At 38.9% G+C, this 14,558-nt stretch overlaps 1 protein-coding gene across 1 annotated transcript in view; it reads left to right on the forward strand.

Moving 5' to 3' along the window:
- LOC126187979 (GON-4-like protein) overlaps positions 1–14,558 on the forward strand; it is a 191,016-nt gene that overhangs the window by 106,666 nt on the left and 69,792 nt on the right. The window contains exon 7 of the mRNA XM_049929378.1: positions 328–432. Within this exon, the coding sequence (XP_049785335.1) occupies positions 328–432 (105 nt within the window). The remainder of the gene's footprint in view (positions 1–327; positions 433–14,558) is intronic.

A 14,558-nucleotide genomic window follows, 5' to 3' on the forward strand; every position in this document is an offset into this window, starting at 1 on the left:
GTTAAGTGTCCATGAATTTTAGTATTTTTGAGTCAGGAGCATAATTTGGTAGTGCTGACACATTCTACTCTGGTGACCCGTAGAATTAAGATAGCTCATTTTCTTTTTTGCATGAACTCTTCTTTGTTTATGCAGACAATTATGGTGTAATTATATCTCTGTTAGCTCATGCCACGTGATTTATGAGACATTGCTGTGTGAAAGTGCTTGAATCCAATACAGAGGCCACTTTAAACACATCTCCTTTGAGTATGTTGGGTTGCTCTCTCTCTTTCTCTCTCTCTCTCTCTCTCTCTCTCAGTATAAATGTTACTGGTATGTTTTCAGTGCCAGATATGAACAATACAGTGGATGATGATGAAGATGCTGACCCAGAGTATAACATTCTAGCTGATGTGGAAGAGGCTGAAATGGAAGAGGAGAAAGAAGATAGTAAGAAATCATATGTTCATATATCTCAATTTATTCTGGTTTATTTCCAACTATAAACACAACAGCAACAGCAGCAGCATTAATTTTTGTAAATCACAAATGAGATTTTCTTGTCATTCAGTTATATTAAACTGTAGTAATAAACATTTTGCAACAACAACAGTGGCTGAAGTAACTTGATGAAAAATAACAGCCTTTGTATATCTGCTGTGATACTTGTTCATTCTTTCAGACAATCAGAAAGACACACTGCCCAGTTTCATTGTTTTTTGAATATGTGATAAACACAGGCATGAGGGCTATTTGAAGCAAGATTTCATTTCAGTTTTGAAGTTCATTGATCTCTTATATCAAACATGTTTCTGCGTACTCTGAGAGAAAGTCTTTACAGTTTGATCTATTTGTTAGAAGGTGACTAAAAGCAGGGAAGTGTGTTTCCACGCTGAATGCTTTCAGAGTGTTTCCTAATTTTCATTGGCATGTGGACGTTTTCAGAAACTGCATCATTATTAATTGTAGTTTATGAGAGAGTTAGTGAAGTTATCAACAAATTGCTTAATCACAGTAGATTGTACTCATGCTGGAATTAACATAATGGGGAGCACACATGCATCATCATTGAGAATCTTGACTGGGATAAACAGAATAAAGTGTATTGTAAAGATGGGTCTGTATTTCATTATAGAAGAATGAAATGTGTTTTTCCCAGGATTTGTTAAAATTGTGTCTCCTGTAAAAGAACGAGAGTTTGGAAATTTTGAATTGTGCTATAACCTGTGATGACACATGTGTCCACCTTTGTAACACAGAATGAAACACATGGTAGTAGTAGTAGTTAGGAGTAGTTTGAAGAGTAAATCAACTCTGTGGCAAAGTTCAAAAAATTTCTTACTTCTCACCCAGTCTGCCACAGTCATTGACAGTGTGAAGTGAACAAGGGTTGAGAAAAAATATCAAAACTGCTCCACTCAGTGTCAAAACACACTTGCCTATTTGAGGTTGGGTACTGACTGTTTTTGATTCCCAAACCATTGTGACGAATATCTTTCAACAAAGGCAAAGGGCAATGAGTGCCTCTATTTTCATGAATCAAAAACTATGTAAGCAGCTTCAGAAATAATTAAGAAATGTCCTTTCCCCAAAGGGAGATATAAAGCATGTTACTATTGCATTAATTCACAATAGATAACAGGAAGCGGGTCATTGCACCCTTGAACACTCTTCCTCTCCTTATAATTTGTTTAGACTGCTCAAAGATGCAGAGGCAGGGTTGTGAAGATGATACACCAGCGGAAGAACGTCTGAGAACTGGCTGAGGATATGTCCATCTTCATCATTCTCTGTACCAGAGTAGCTTTCTTAGTGTGTTTGCTTCATTTTCAGTGATCAGAAGACTTAATTCAGTTACTGTCCATAAAAAATTCACACTTCAATTCAAAGTGAGTGAACCAACATTATATATTGTGCGAGCATTCTATTCTGTCTGATCTCCAGTTTTTCATGAAGTCCAGCAGAAGAGGTAGGAAACTGTTGCAAAGGACATAAACGAGCAAGAAATGTGACAATTTATTAAGCACATGAGAAATAGTTTCTACCCTCCTTATAAACTAGAAAGTAAAGTGTTTCTAAGACTTGCTACTTTTATGAATACCTATTTCTCTTTCATTTTCTGGGTTATAGTGAGAACAAATTTCCACACTTTGCCGACCTTTTGATAAGGTACAAGTTTTCATCCTGTTTTTGCAGATATGGCTGACAAGCTGAAACATGTTCCTTTTTGCAGTGAAAAATCTAATATATCGATCCTATGCAATCTTATTAGTGACTACAGTTATAGTTATAATTTTTTTGATGTTTAGTGGGTCCTTCAGTGGCATGTCTTCTTTTCTTTCTCATGGTGTTTTATGAGATAGTAATCTGTAATAGTGACACAGCCAACTTAGGGAAGCTGTTCTTTTTCAGGTATCATGTTACAAACTCACTGTATGCATTCGCATCATAAGGACTATATTGTATGTCACTGCCTCTTCCATTATTATCGTATCAAAAACAAAAAACAGCATAAACAAACATGAAACTTCAGATTGTATTAATCTAGAAACAACACACATTTGAGTGTCTTAATGAATCTGTCTGGGCTGTAGAGTGGATGCTCAAGCTGTTCCCACTTGAACTTGCTCATTACACTTTTGTGACCTTGGAGACATGTGGATGCATGTTATCATGGAACAGAATCTCTCTGTCCTTGAGCACCACAGGCTGTTTGCTCTTGATGGAGTTGCATAGGCTGCGGTGTGTCTGACAGTACATGTGACCGTCAATGGTTTTTCTGTGCTCAAGGAATTCGATGAGTGTCGGACCTTGGATGACGAAAAAGACATTGAGCATCACCTTGCCTGCTGAGGGCACAGCTTGGAATTTTTTTAGGGGAGGGTGACGACACTACCTTTGTGTCAGTAGATGTCTCACTATATTATCCCAAAGCAGCAAATGGAAATTTCAATTGGTTTGGTCGTTACAACATTTCATATCTTTTCATTTGAACACTCCTTATACCTGGGTCTAACACTGCATAGCAAAGTGAAATGTAATGATCACATAGGCTTAGTCATAGGTAAAGCAGCGATTTATTGGTAGAATACTAGGAAAATGCAATCAGTCTACAAAGGAGATCACTTACAAATCACTAGTGCCACCTGATCTAGAATAATAATCAAGTGAATGGAACCCATACAAAATAGGATTAGTGGGGATGTTGAATGTATACAGAGAAGGACGGCATGAATGGTCACATGTTTGTTTGAGCCTTGAGAAAGTATCACAGAGATGCTAAATAAACTGAACTGGCAGACTCTTGGAGGTAGGAGTTAACTATCACAAGAAAACCTACTTAAAGAGTTTGAAGGACCGGCTTTAAATGATGACCAGAACCACCTACATATCGCTCCCATAGGGATCACAAGGACAAGATTAGATTAATTTCAACATACACAAAGGCACTTAAGCAGTTATTTTTGCTGTGCTCAGTATGTGAATGGAAGAGGAAGAAGCTCCAGTACATTGTGCAGTGGGTCTTACCCTCTACCATTCACTTCGCAGTGGTCTGCAGAGTATGAATATAGCTGCAGATTAACTTAATACTTTTTGTTCATATCTAAAGGACACTGTGTTACCATTGCTTTTAAATGGTGTGGAGAAACGATTACATCTTTTGTTTTGAACAGTTTTGTCTTTTCTCATGTGCTTAATAAATTGTCACATTTCTTGTTTGTTTATGTCCTTTGCATCTTCAGACCACTTGAGTCTGTTTTGACTATAGTTCAATAGTTTAGAAGTAAATAAAGTTGGGTCATTATTTTGCATCCCTTCTCCTTTGCCATTATTCAGATGTTTATGGGGCTATATCACTACTGGCCAAATATCTGCTGTAGACAGGCAAGCAGAAGACAAACTCCTTCAGAAAACACACACACACACACACACACACACACACACACACACACACACACACACACACACACAGTCTCTTGACGCTGACTGACGTAAATAGTTGTTACCTGTGTGTGTGTGTGTGTGTGTGTGTGTGTGTGTGTGTGTGAGAGAGAGAGAGAGAGAGAGAGCGGGGGGGGGGGGGGGGGGGGGGGTTATCTCAGCTGTGAAAGCTTATAAACTTTTTTAGCTGTCTGTCTTTTCTACATGTTTGTCTGTTCTGTGCTTTTCTGTTTGGTGAGTACTTATGCATCATTATATTTTATTCAATCCTAGATATTCCGTCAGGGCATCATAAGGATGTCATAGATATCAGCTTTTTGTGTGGTATTTAGTTGAAAAATAACTGTTTTTGCCATCCTTCTTTGTCTCTTACACATCTGGATCTTTCTCTCGAAGTGTGTTTATAACATCTGCAGCTTACATTTAATGTTCATTCTTCATATTTAGATCACAAAACCATTTTACATTAATTTTTATGCCTGATAACAACTCAAAACAAAACTGCCAGTGTTCATTTGATTGTCATGATAGACATTTTCATATTTGGAATAAATATGTCAAAGTTATTTGTGAAGTGTGGAATCTAGCTGTGGTGTGCGTACTGTAAGACCTTCGGTACACACACCATCAGATTATTTGACTTGTCGCTCTAACGAAGTAGGCGAGTGTCAGCAATATGTCTCGTGGTCTTATCGTGGCGTGTTTATCTTCTGCCATTAGGTCAGACGATAGAAATGCCACTTGCACGCTTAGAGTAGCAGATTGACGGTGACCATCTTTAAATAGAACTTGATTAATTTTCACACACATTTATTAAAATAATAAAAAGCATAGATATTACGTAACTTGATTCTGGATGCTGTTTACAATTGACAATCTGAAGTTCCTTTGGTCTTGGTACGTTAATCTTATTCTCACATATCTCTGATACTTGACAAAGTGTCTATACATTTATCTTCATGGCTATGTACAAGAATATGGTAATCTTATTAGGCACAGACTGAAACTTGACTATAGACTGGTACAGACAAATGCAGACTAACTAATCGGAGGTCTGTACACTCGTTATAATACCTCGTGCGTTCAGGTATCACTGCGCGAGTGTGATCCGCGAGGAGAAAAGGTTCTACGTTAGCAGCAATCTCATTGGCTGCGTTACATATTAATACGCGGATCGGCGGAAGCAGAATTTGGTCCGTCTGTAAGACAGCGCCATCTCGTAGTGCGGAGACGGACGAGCGCTGTGCCTGCGCTGTTGTGCTTAGCAGGGCGCCCTCTAGTGGGAAAGTTGTGTACGCGCTGACTACGCGGAACTATGTACACAACACTAGCATTCATATTTGCACTTAATAACTAACATACAGGGCTACTGTCCGGTGTTTCTTGATTTTGCAAGTAAACCATTTTTTCCACGATGCATGTTGTATTCGTGTTTTGCCCACACTACACCACCAAAAAAAACTTTAGAAATGAATGGTGTCAGCTGTCATATTCAACTGCAAACAAATGTGCCTTGTAAATCTTTGCCTAGTCTCTGTACAGTGGTTATAATATTTCTGATCTCCCCCCCCCCCCCCCCCCCCCCCCATACACACACACTGGATCCAACCGTCAAATATTCAATGTATTTAGCCATTGTAATTTATGATGTTGCATCAAAAATAACCAAAAACACTGAAAAATTTTCAAATAAATGAAGTTCCATGATAAATAGAAAACCTCCCTCTCCCCATCTGTCATTCACCTTGCCCAGATAGAGTGGCTTGTATGCCTCTACAATACAGATACCCAGCTGTAGGTACAACAACATCAGTGGGGTATCTGTGGAGAGGCCAGACAAACATAAGGTTTCTGAAGAGTTACAGCAACCTTCTAAGTAGTTGCAAAAGTAAGTCTGGATGAATGACAGATATGGTCTTATCTTCATACTGTGAATAGGTGAAAGTAAAGGAAAGCCACAGCCACTATATTTCTCAAGAACCAGTATCAACGCAATGTTACCACCACAAAGACTTTAAATTTTTGGGTTAAGTTTTATGAAAAAATTTTATACACTTAATGGAATCTGATAGAAGAATTCATCAACAACAATAAATATTTTTTTGCGGTTGGCATTGACCTCCACTGTCCCACTTTTGACACCATATGTAATGGTATCAGCAATGCAGACACAACTGCTAATCATGAAGGTTGCTTCTGCCTCAGAGTGGCGTGTATGGGAACTGTGGGATATGTTCTGCCAGTTCTGTGGAGACCGTGGAGTCAGAAGAATCCATTCAGTATAAATATTCTTTATTCAGCAGGACCTGCATGCAAGATGTTGTTGTCACTGTCACAGCAATGTTTGTAGTCATCCAGATATCAAAGTGCTACCTTTGCATAACTCCCAGTGGCATGCTTGGCCCCACTGCAGTGGGTGTGTATGTTAGCCAGTAGGGTGCTGCCTCAGCAGAAGAGCAGCGGCTAGCGAGGCGGCTGTGATGATGCCAGGAAGGCGCATCACTTGGCAGCCAGTAACAACTTTGAACAACAGGTAAGGCGTGCAGGTGCGCTGTGCCAGTCCCACGACCGTGGAGTCGACCAGCGTGCCGAACAAAGACACCCCAGAGGTGACTTTCACTCAGTTCACCGACTCGAGATCCAGAGCCATCAGGTCTAGCAACATCTCATAGACCGTCAGCTAGCGGATGATGCTGCTTAGTGAGATTGAAGTTGCTCTGCCCGACATTGTATTGACAGTGGGCATGATGACTGTCACAGTGTCAGTTGTAGTCAGAAGTTCAGCAACCAGTCGAAGGAAAAGTGCAGCTAATAGCTGGCCAGCAAGCACTATAGTAGCTCTAACCAGCTATGTTATGACAGGAGCCCATCTCCTGTCAAATAGGTGGCTACAGAAGTCCAATGTTATGCTGTGACATGTGGAAATCCAGTCCATTGCTATAGCAGAATGCTGTGCCAGCAGTATTTTGACCCCAAGTGACAGGATTTGATAGGCAGCTTGCTTGCACACCCCTCGATAGCTCGCGAAGTCTGGTTTGCAGTTGCTGCCAAAACATTATTAACTACAAATTAAAACTGAAGAAATTGCAGAAGTGTAGGAAATTAAGGAGACATGACCTGGATAAATTGAAAGAAGTAGAGGTTATTGTGAGTTCCAAAGGGAGCATAAGGCAATGACTGACTGAAACAGGGCAAAGAAATACAATTGTAGAGGAATGGGCAGCTCTGAGAAATGAAATAGTAAAGATAGGAGAATGCCAAATAGGTAAAAAGACAAGGCCTGGTAGGAATACTGGGATAATACAGCATATATTAAATTTACTGGGTTGGTGCCTGGGTTCCAAGCATTTTTGTTTTGCTGGTGGTATTCTGGTTGTTATGGATTTATTTATCAATTGTCATTTTTTATTTGTAGTTCACTGTTGTTATTTGAGTTTACATGTTGTCATTCAGGGATACTGAGTGGAGCTGTGTACACTAGAAAACTAAGTGCTAAGTGGAGAAATCGAAACATTTCCGACATATTCCTCTGTTTGATCTCAACAGAGGGATGATTAGCAGTGGAAGGAGCCAGAAACATTTGCATCATGTATGAGGATAATGCCGTTGGACATAGCATCACAAGAAAATGGTGTGTTCATTTTAATGAAGATCTTTTTGACGTTAGTGACTCTCTCACATTCAGGAAGACCTTCGGGGTTTGGCGAAGATCATTTAAACGAATTTACTCACAGTATCCATGTCAGTGTAGTCAAGAATTGGCAAATGTGATCATTCCACCATCGTGCGACATGTGCATGCAATGGACAAGGATCAGAAATCAGTTGTATGGATACCACGTGCTCTAAGCCAAAACCAAAAAAATCTGCAGGTGGCCATATGCGCATCTCTGCTTGCTCATCACCAATTGGCTTGTGAACAGCATCGACCATTCATACCACATATCATTACTAATGACAAAAAAATGGTGTCTTTAAGCTAACAAGGAAAAGAAGTGAATGGTTGAGTCAAAAAAAAGGGGGGGGGGGGGGCAACAACTCCCTATACAAAGACTTGCATGCATTCGCAAGAGATAATGTTATACCTCTGGTGGAATAGCGATGGTGTGGTGTACTACCAATTGCTCCTCCAAGCTGTAACCATCACTGCTGGCATTTATTATTAAGAATTGAGAGATCTTGCAGAAACAAACCAAGAACAACAATCAGGAAGACTGCATGAAGTGATGCTACTCCACAATAACGCCCGCTGGCATTCTGCTAAACTGACAAAAAACACTTTACAGGAGTTGGGTTGGGAAGTCATTCTGCACCCACCTTATTAATCTGATCTTGCACCTTCAGGTTTTCACCTTTTCAGCTCTCTTTTGAGCAGCCTTCCAGGAACTTCCTTTCCGGATGAAAATGCATACTGAACATGGTTCAACATGTTCTTTGCCTCAAAACCATGTGATTTTCGCAGTCGCAGAATCAAAAAGTCACTCCAGTGTCAGCAGATTTATGTAAATAGTGAAGGAGAATGTATTATTGATGACTAAGTCTCTGTTATGTGCACGTGTTGTGTTTATTACACTTATGGATGAAAAAACCATGAACAACCCAATAGTTGATGATAGAAGAAAACAAAAATGCAGCAAGTAAAGCAAGTGAAAGGGAGTTCTAATGTCTGAAAATTGAGACTTACTGAAAGTGTAGACTGGCTAGAGCAGATTTACTGAAAGTATATACTGGCTAGAGCACAAATGCAAAGCTGTGGAACCTTGTGTAACTATAGGAAAGATAGATGTTGCCTATAGGGAAGCTAAAGAGACATTTGGAGAAAAGAGCTAAGTAACTGCATGAATATCAAGAGCTCAGATGGCAAACCAGTACTAAGCAAAGAAGGAAAAGCTGAAACGTGTAAACAGAGTGATTCAAAATGAATGAGACAAAAAGAAAGTGTTCCTGTGATACAGTAATGATTTAATTCAGAAATACACATGTAGACTGATAGGTTAACTCTCACAGTTTTCATTGGAAACAGTGAAATAATGGAAAGTCACTGTTGTTGTTCATCGCTGGCATAAGTATTCAGAATGGTAACAGCCACTGTAAAAAAAAGGCATATTGTCATAGAAGACACAAAAACATCATTAGTAATTGTGGTTCAAAAGGGCGTGCTACACTATCGTAATGGTGCTGCATGGGCAAAGCAATTTGAAGCTGGATGCATATGCAAGAAGAAAACCAGAAACAGCCATCTGCTGAGAATGAAGCGGTGGATAACATTTGTACTATATATGAAAGAAGCCCTAGTAAATCCATGTGTCATGACAGCAGAGGAGTGAATGTGTTGCAATCAACAGTGTGGTGTTTGTGTTGCACAAAAATCACAGTTCAAGCCTTAAGGGATTCAAATGTTGTAGGCACTAAAAACAGCCAATAAATTGAACTGGACAATTATGCATTCAAGCTTGGATGGAGGTAGATGGTATCACAGACTGACTAGTGTTCTCTGATGAAGCCACATTTCACTCAAGTGGCAAAGTGAACAATTGTAATTTGAGAATACTGGGTAGGAAAACCTGCATGCTTCTCTGGAACATGGAAGTGATTCTCCAAAATTTAATGTTTTTGCCACTGTAATCAACCGCAGAGTCTTTGATCCTTTCTTCTTTGCAGAACCTGCCATTACAGTTATAACTTATCTCGATATGCTTTCTCTCTGGTTGTTGCCTCAGTTGACAGAAAAGTTACCAAAATTATTTTTGTAGCAGGACAGAGTCCCTCCACATTGGCATAACTTCATACCTAGTCACCTCAGTGGACACCTTCCACAATGCTGGATTGTTAACGCTGGGTCTGATTCTGTGCCATTCATGTTGTGGTTCGCCCAAGTCATCTGACATCACACCAATAGATTTTTTTATTTTTTATTTTGTGGATGTGTGAAGGGCAAGGTTTGCGTTCTTCCATTTCCACAGAACTTACAGCAGATAAAGTACCGGACAGTTGGGGTGGTTAACTGCATTGCAGTCTATCAGGAAATACAGTACCATATGGACATTGCCGTGTCACAAATGGAGCCCACATCAGACACCTATTAATGTCCATAAGAACTGTGAGAGTTAGCCGTCCAATCTGTATGTGCATTTCTGAAATAAAGTCATAACTTAAGTCACAGAAATACTTTCTTTGTGTCCCATTAATTTTGAATCACCCTGTATATGGGGTCTTGAGGATAATATTAGAGAAAAAGAAGAGGAAATAGGTGGAGACGAGATACTATTACAAGAATTTGACAGAGCACTGGAAAATCTTAATTGAGATGAGGGTTTAGGAGTTCATAACATATCCTTGGAATTAGTGATTTCCTTGGAGGGCCACCCATGGCAAAACCATTCTACCTAGTTTACTAGATTAATAAGGCAAGTGAAATATCCTGATACTTCAAGAAGAATGTAATAATTCTTATTGTATGGAAGACAGATGCTAACAAGAATGCATATTGCCAAATTAGCAGTATAAAAGTCAGTTTGCAAAATACTATCTTGAATTACATAGTCAGACAAAAAAAATGAAGCAACCAGAAGACGTTTAACATCGTAAACATATACCTCTCTGCAGATATGTGATCAGTTAGTCTTTTAATTACCTGTGACAGACCGTACTGTTATTTTTCAAGTTTAGTGTAACATTGAGGCATGGTAAAATAAATAAAGAGATGCAAACAGTGTCAGATGTTGTGTGATCATTTTGAAGAACACTTACATGATGTGTGCTCAAGTGAGACAGCATTTTCAGCATCTGACAGAGTTAGAAAGGAACCTCATTGCTTGTCTCCATTTGGCCACCTGGTCAAATCGTGCCATATCCATATTTATGAGACATTTGGATGTGACAGTGGCCCATTATTGGACTGCGTGGGAATGTGAGTCAGGCGTACTCATTGTCAAGGTTCTGATTGCTCATGTCTGATCACAAGAGAGACTCACTGTATACTGCACCAAGCACATCATAATCCTTCCACGTATGCACTTGCCATCTGAGAACAAGTAAGGGACTCCCCACAACACTCTGCATTACTCCACACCATTGGTTGGAGACAAGCAGCAGCTGTTAATACCACAACACAAACAGCTGTGTCTGGGGTGGTGCCATAATCAAGAAGCACAGACTGCTGATGAAAATCATTGACAAAATATGATCAGTGATGTATCACACTTCTATACTATCCAGGATGACGGTTGTCAGAATATATGGCAACAAATTGGGAAAAGGTCCCATTCTCCTGATGTTTTGGAGAGGCACAGAGGTGTTACACCTGGTGTCGTGGTGTGAGAAGTCATCAGGTATGACTTCAGGTCACAACTTTACATCATGACCGGCATGATTCCCACATCTGTCCCTGATACAACATGGGTGGAACCAGATCAACTCTGTTTCATTGCCAGTATCCAGGATATCAAGGACCAGTTACAACAATCATGGCAGCTTACTTCAGGAGAGGATACAATGACTTTATATGACACCCCTTCTTGAATCAGTGCACGCATGCAGGCCAGAAGGGGTGTAACATCATACTGATAAGTGGAGTCATACTGCTACGTTCTTTGTAATCACTGATATAACATCATATACTCTCTCAACCTGTTAAGCTAAATTTTGTTTTCTCCTCCTCTCCTCCCTGGTACTTCACTTTTTTTGTCATCCATTGTATCCACAGAATGGAAAAGCTGGTAGAAATCAACCTTGAGGAAGACCTGTCTTCTGTCTAGAGATACATAGGAACACACAAGGCAATACTGCCCCTGTGACTTATTTTAGAAGACATACCTTTGAAAAGTAGGCTTAAGTTTACATATTTGTAGAGTTAGGTAAAACTTTGGACTGTATCGATCATGAAGTAGTTAGGGTGAAATACAGGAAGCAAAGATATCTACAACTTATACAGAAACCAGACTGCAGATACCGGGTGGTTATAATTAAAGTGCAGCTGCTGACAGAGGTCTAGTGTGGGCTGTGTTACTGTATGGCAGCAAAACTTGGTGGATATTCTAATGCCTTCATGCGGAGCTGATTAATGCTGGAAAAAAATTAGTCCCAGTTTTGGCCACCAGTTGCAAATTTGACACTGTGGATTAGATTAGATTAGATTTACATTAGTTCCAATTGATCCATAGTGAGGACGTTCTCCAGGATGTGGAACATGTCAGAAAAAGAATAATACGTGACAAATATTTACAACTGAAACAAATAAGCTAATGTATCTTCCACAGGTCCCAAGTGGAATGATTGTCATTTTTTTTAATAAACACTATATGAAAGAATCATTTTACAAACACTAATGCACTGAATTTAAAATAAAAGTTTTTTTTTATTTATGAGGTAATAAACATGTTATAGAACTGCTACAGTACTTATTTACAATGAACACATTACTGCACTGAAATGGTGTAGAAATTAGATTGTACTTACTTTCACACACACACACACACACACACACACACACACACACACACTGAATTCCATTGGTTGTTAAGCTTTTTTTGGCTACTGGTAAGTCGTTGAAAATGTGTGTTCCTGAATAATGCACACCTTTTTGTACAAGAGTAAGTGACTTTAAATCCTTGTGAAGATTATTCTTACCTCTAGTATCGATTCCATGAGTTGAGCTGTTGGTTTGAAAAAGTGATATATTTTTAATGACAAATTTCATTAATGAATAAATATATTGGGAAGCAGTAGTTAATATCCCTAGTTCCCTAAACAGGCTTCTGCAGGATGTTCTTGAGTTCACACCACATATAACTCTTACTGCATGTTTTTGTGCCCGGAAAACTTGACCTTGGCTTGTTGAATTACCCCGAAAAATAATGTCATATGACATTATGGAATGAAAATGAGCATAGTATGCCAGCTTTTTCATTTTTATATCTCCCATAGGTCTGTGGTGTGCTCCTCCCAGTTGAATTTATTGTCGTATGTTACGCATCTACTCGTGGGACATCCCTGACAAGTTCTGAACTCCATGTAGTGTGTTTTTTCAAAGTTTAGTGACAAAGAATTGGCTGGGAACCAGTGATTCATGTCCACAAACATTTTATTAGCTGATCTTTCTAAGACTACACTTGATTTGCTATTTATTGCCAAACAAAACAAACTAAAGGTCATTGATATCACCAGAAAAAGTAAGGGCTCTAAAATGGAACCCTGTGGGACCCCACATGTAATTAGTTCCCAGTTGGATGATGCGTGATAGCTGAATACATGTCTCTTTCCTAATAACACCCTTTGTTTCCTGTCAGAGATATAAGATTTGAACCATTTTACAGCATTTCCTGTTACACCATAATATTCTAATTTACTTAAAAGGATATTGTGATTTACACAGTCAAATCCCTTTGACAGATCGCAAAATGTACCAGTTGCCTGCAATTTTTTGTCTAATGAATTAAGCACATTTTCACTGTAAGTGTAGATAGCCTTATCAATATCAGAACCCTTTAGAAATCCGAACTGTGACTTTGACAGTATGTTGTTTGAGATAAGGTGAAATTGGACAGAAATTTGATGCTATTTCTTTATCTACCTTCTTAAACAGTAGCTTAACTTCAGCATATTTCAACCATTCAGGAAATATTCCACTGATAAACGACTTGTTACACTGATAGCTAATATGTTACTTAACTCAGAATCGCATTCTGTAATTAACTTTGTTGATATTTCGCCATACCCACTAGATGTTTTTGATTTTAAAGATTTTATGATGGACATTATTTCTGTTCGGGTAGTGAGGAACAAATTCTTATTATGGAAATTACTTGAAATGTCTGGTCTGAGGTATTCCATAGCAGCAGCTACAGAACCTGACAACCCCATCTTTTCAGTAACAGTTATAAAATGTTTGTTGAAAAGTTCTGCAGCACTATACACATCTGTCACCAATGAATCGTTTACTCTTAATGCTATTTGTCTCTCTTCATGTCTGGTTCTACTGGTCTCCTCCTTCACTATATCCCATATTGTCTTTATTTTGTTATTTGAAATGACTATCTTTTCCTTGTAATATATTTGCTTTGATGTTCGTATTACAGTCTTTAATATTTTGCAGTATTGCTTGTATTGTGCTATAGCATCAACATCAGAACTGTTTCGGATTGACAGATATAGTTTTCTTTTTGTTTTACGAGGTACCCCTTTTCCTTGAGTACTCCGTGGCTTCTTTGTAGAATTTGCTCTAACCTTGGTTAGCTTTGGGGGAAACCAGTGTTCACATAAGGTAAGCACTTTATTAGCAAAAGTGTTATATTTTTCATTCATGCCATGAGCGCTGTAAACATCAGTCCATTGAATGTCTCTGAGGAGTGTCCTAAAATAATCAATTTTGCCTTATTGCTTATCCTCATGAGCTCAGATTTAACAGATTTTATATCCTGTTCAGTATTAACATTTAACAGAAGGAACTGTATGTCATGGTCTGAGACGCCATTAACTATTGGTTTTGTAATATAATTTTGTTCATTGGACTTTTCTATAAAGGTATTATCAGAGGCTGTTTGTGAGCAATTGGCTGCCCTAGTGGGGGAAGGCTTACAGAAATGTTTCCGTATGTAATGAATTAGGAATGGGATGTGGGCAGAAAGGTCAAACAAG

This window comes from Schistocerca cancellata, chromosome 5 (assembly GCF_023864275.1).
Source record: "Schistocerca cancellata isolate TAMUIC-IGC-003103 chromosome 5, iqSchCanc2.1, whole genome shotgun sequence".
Taxonomy (NCBI): domain Eukaryota; kingdom Metazoa; phylum Arthropoda; class Insecta; order Orthoptera; family Acrididae; genus Schistocerca; species Schistocerca cancellata.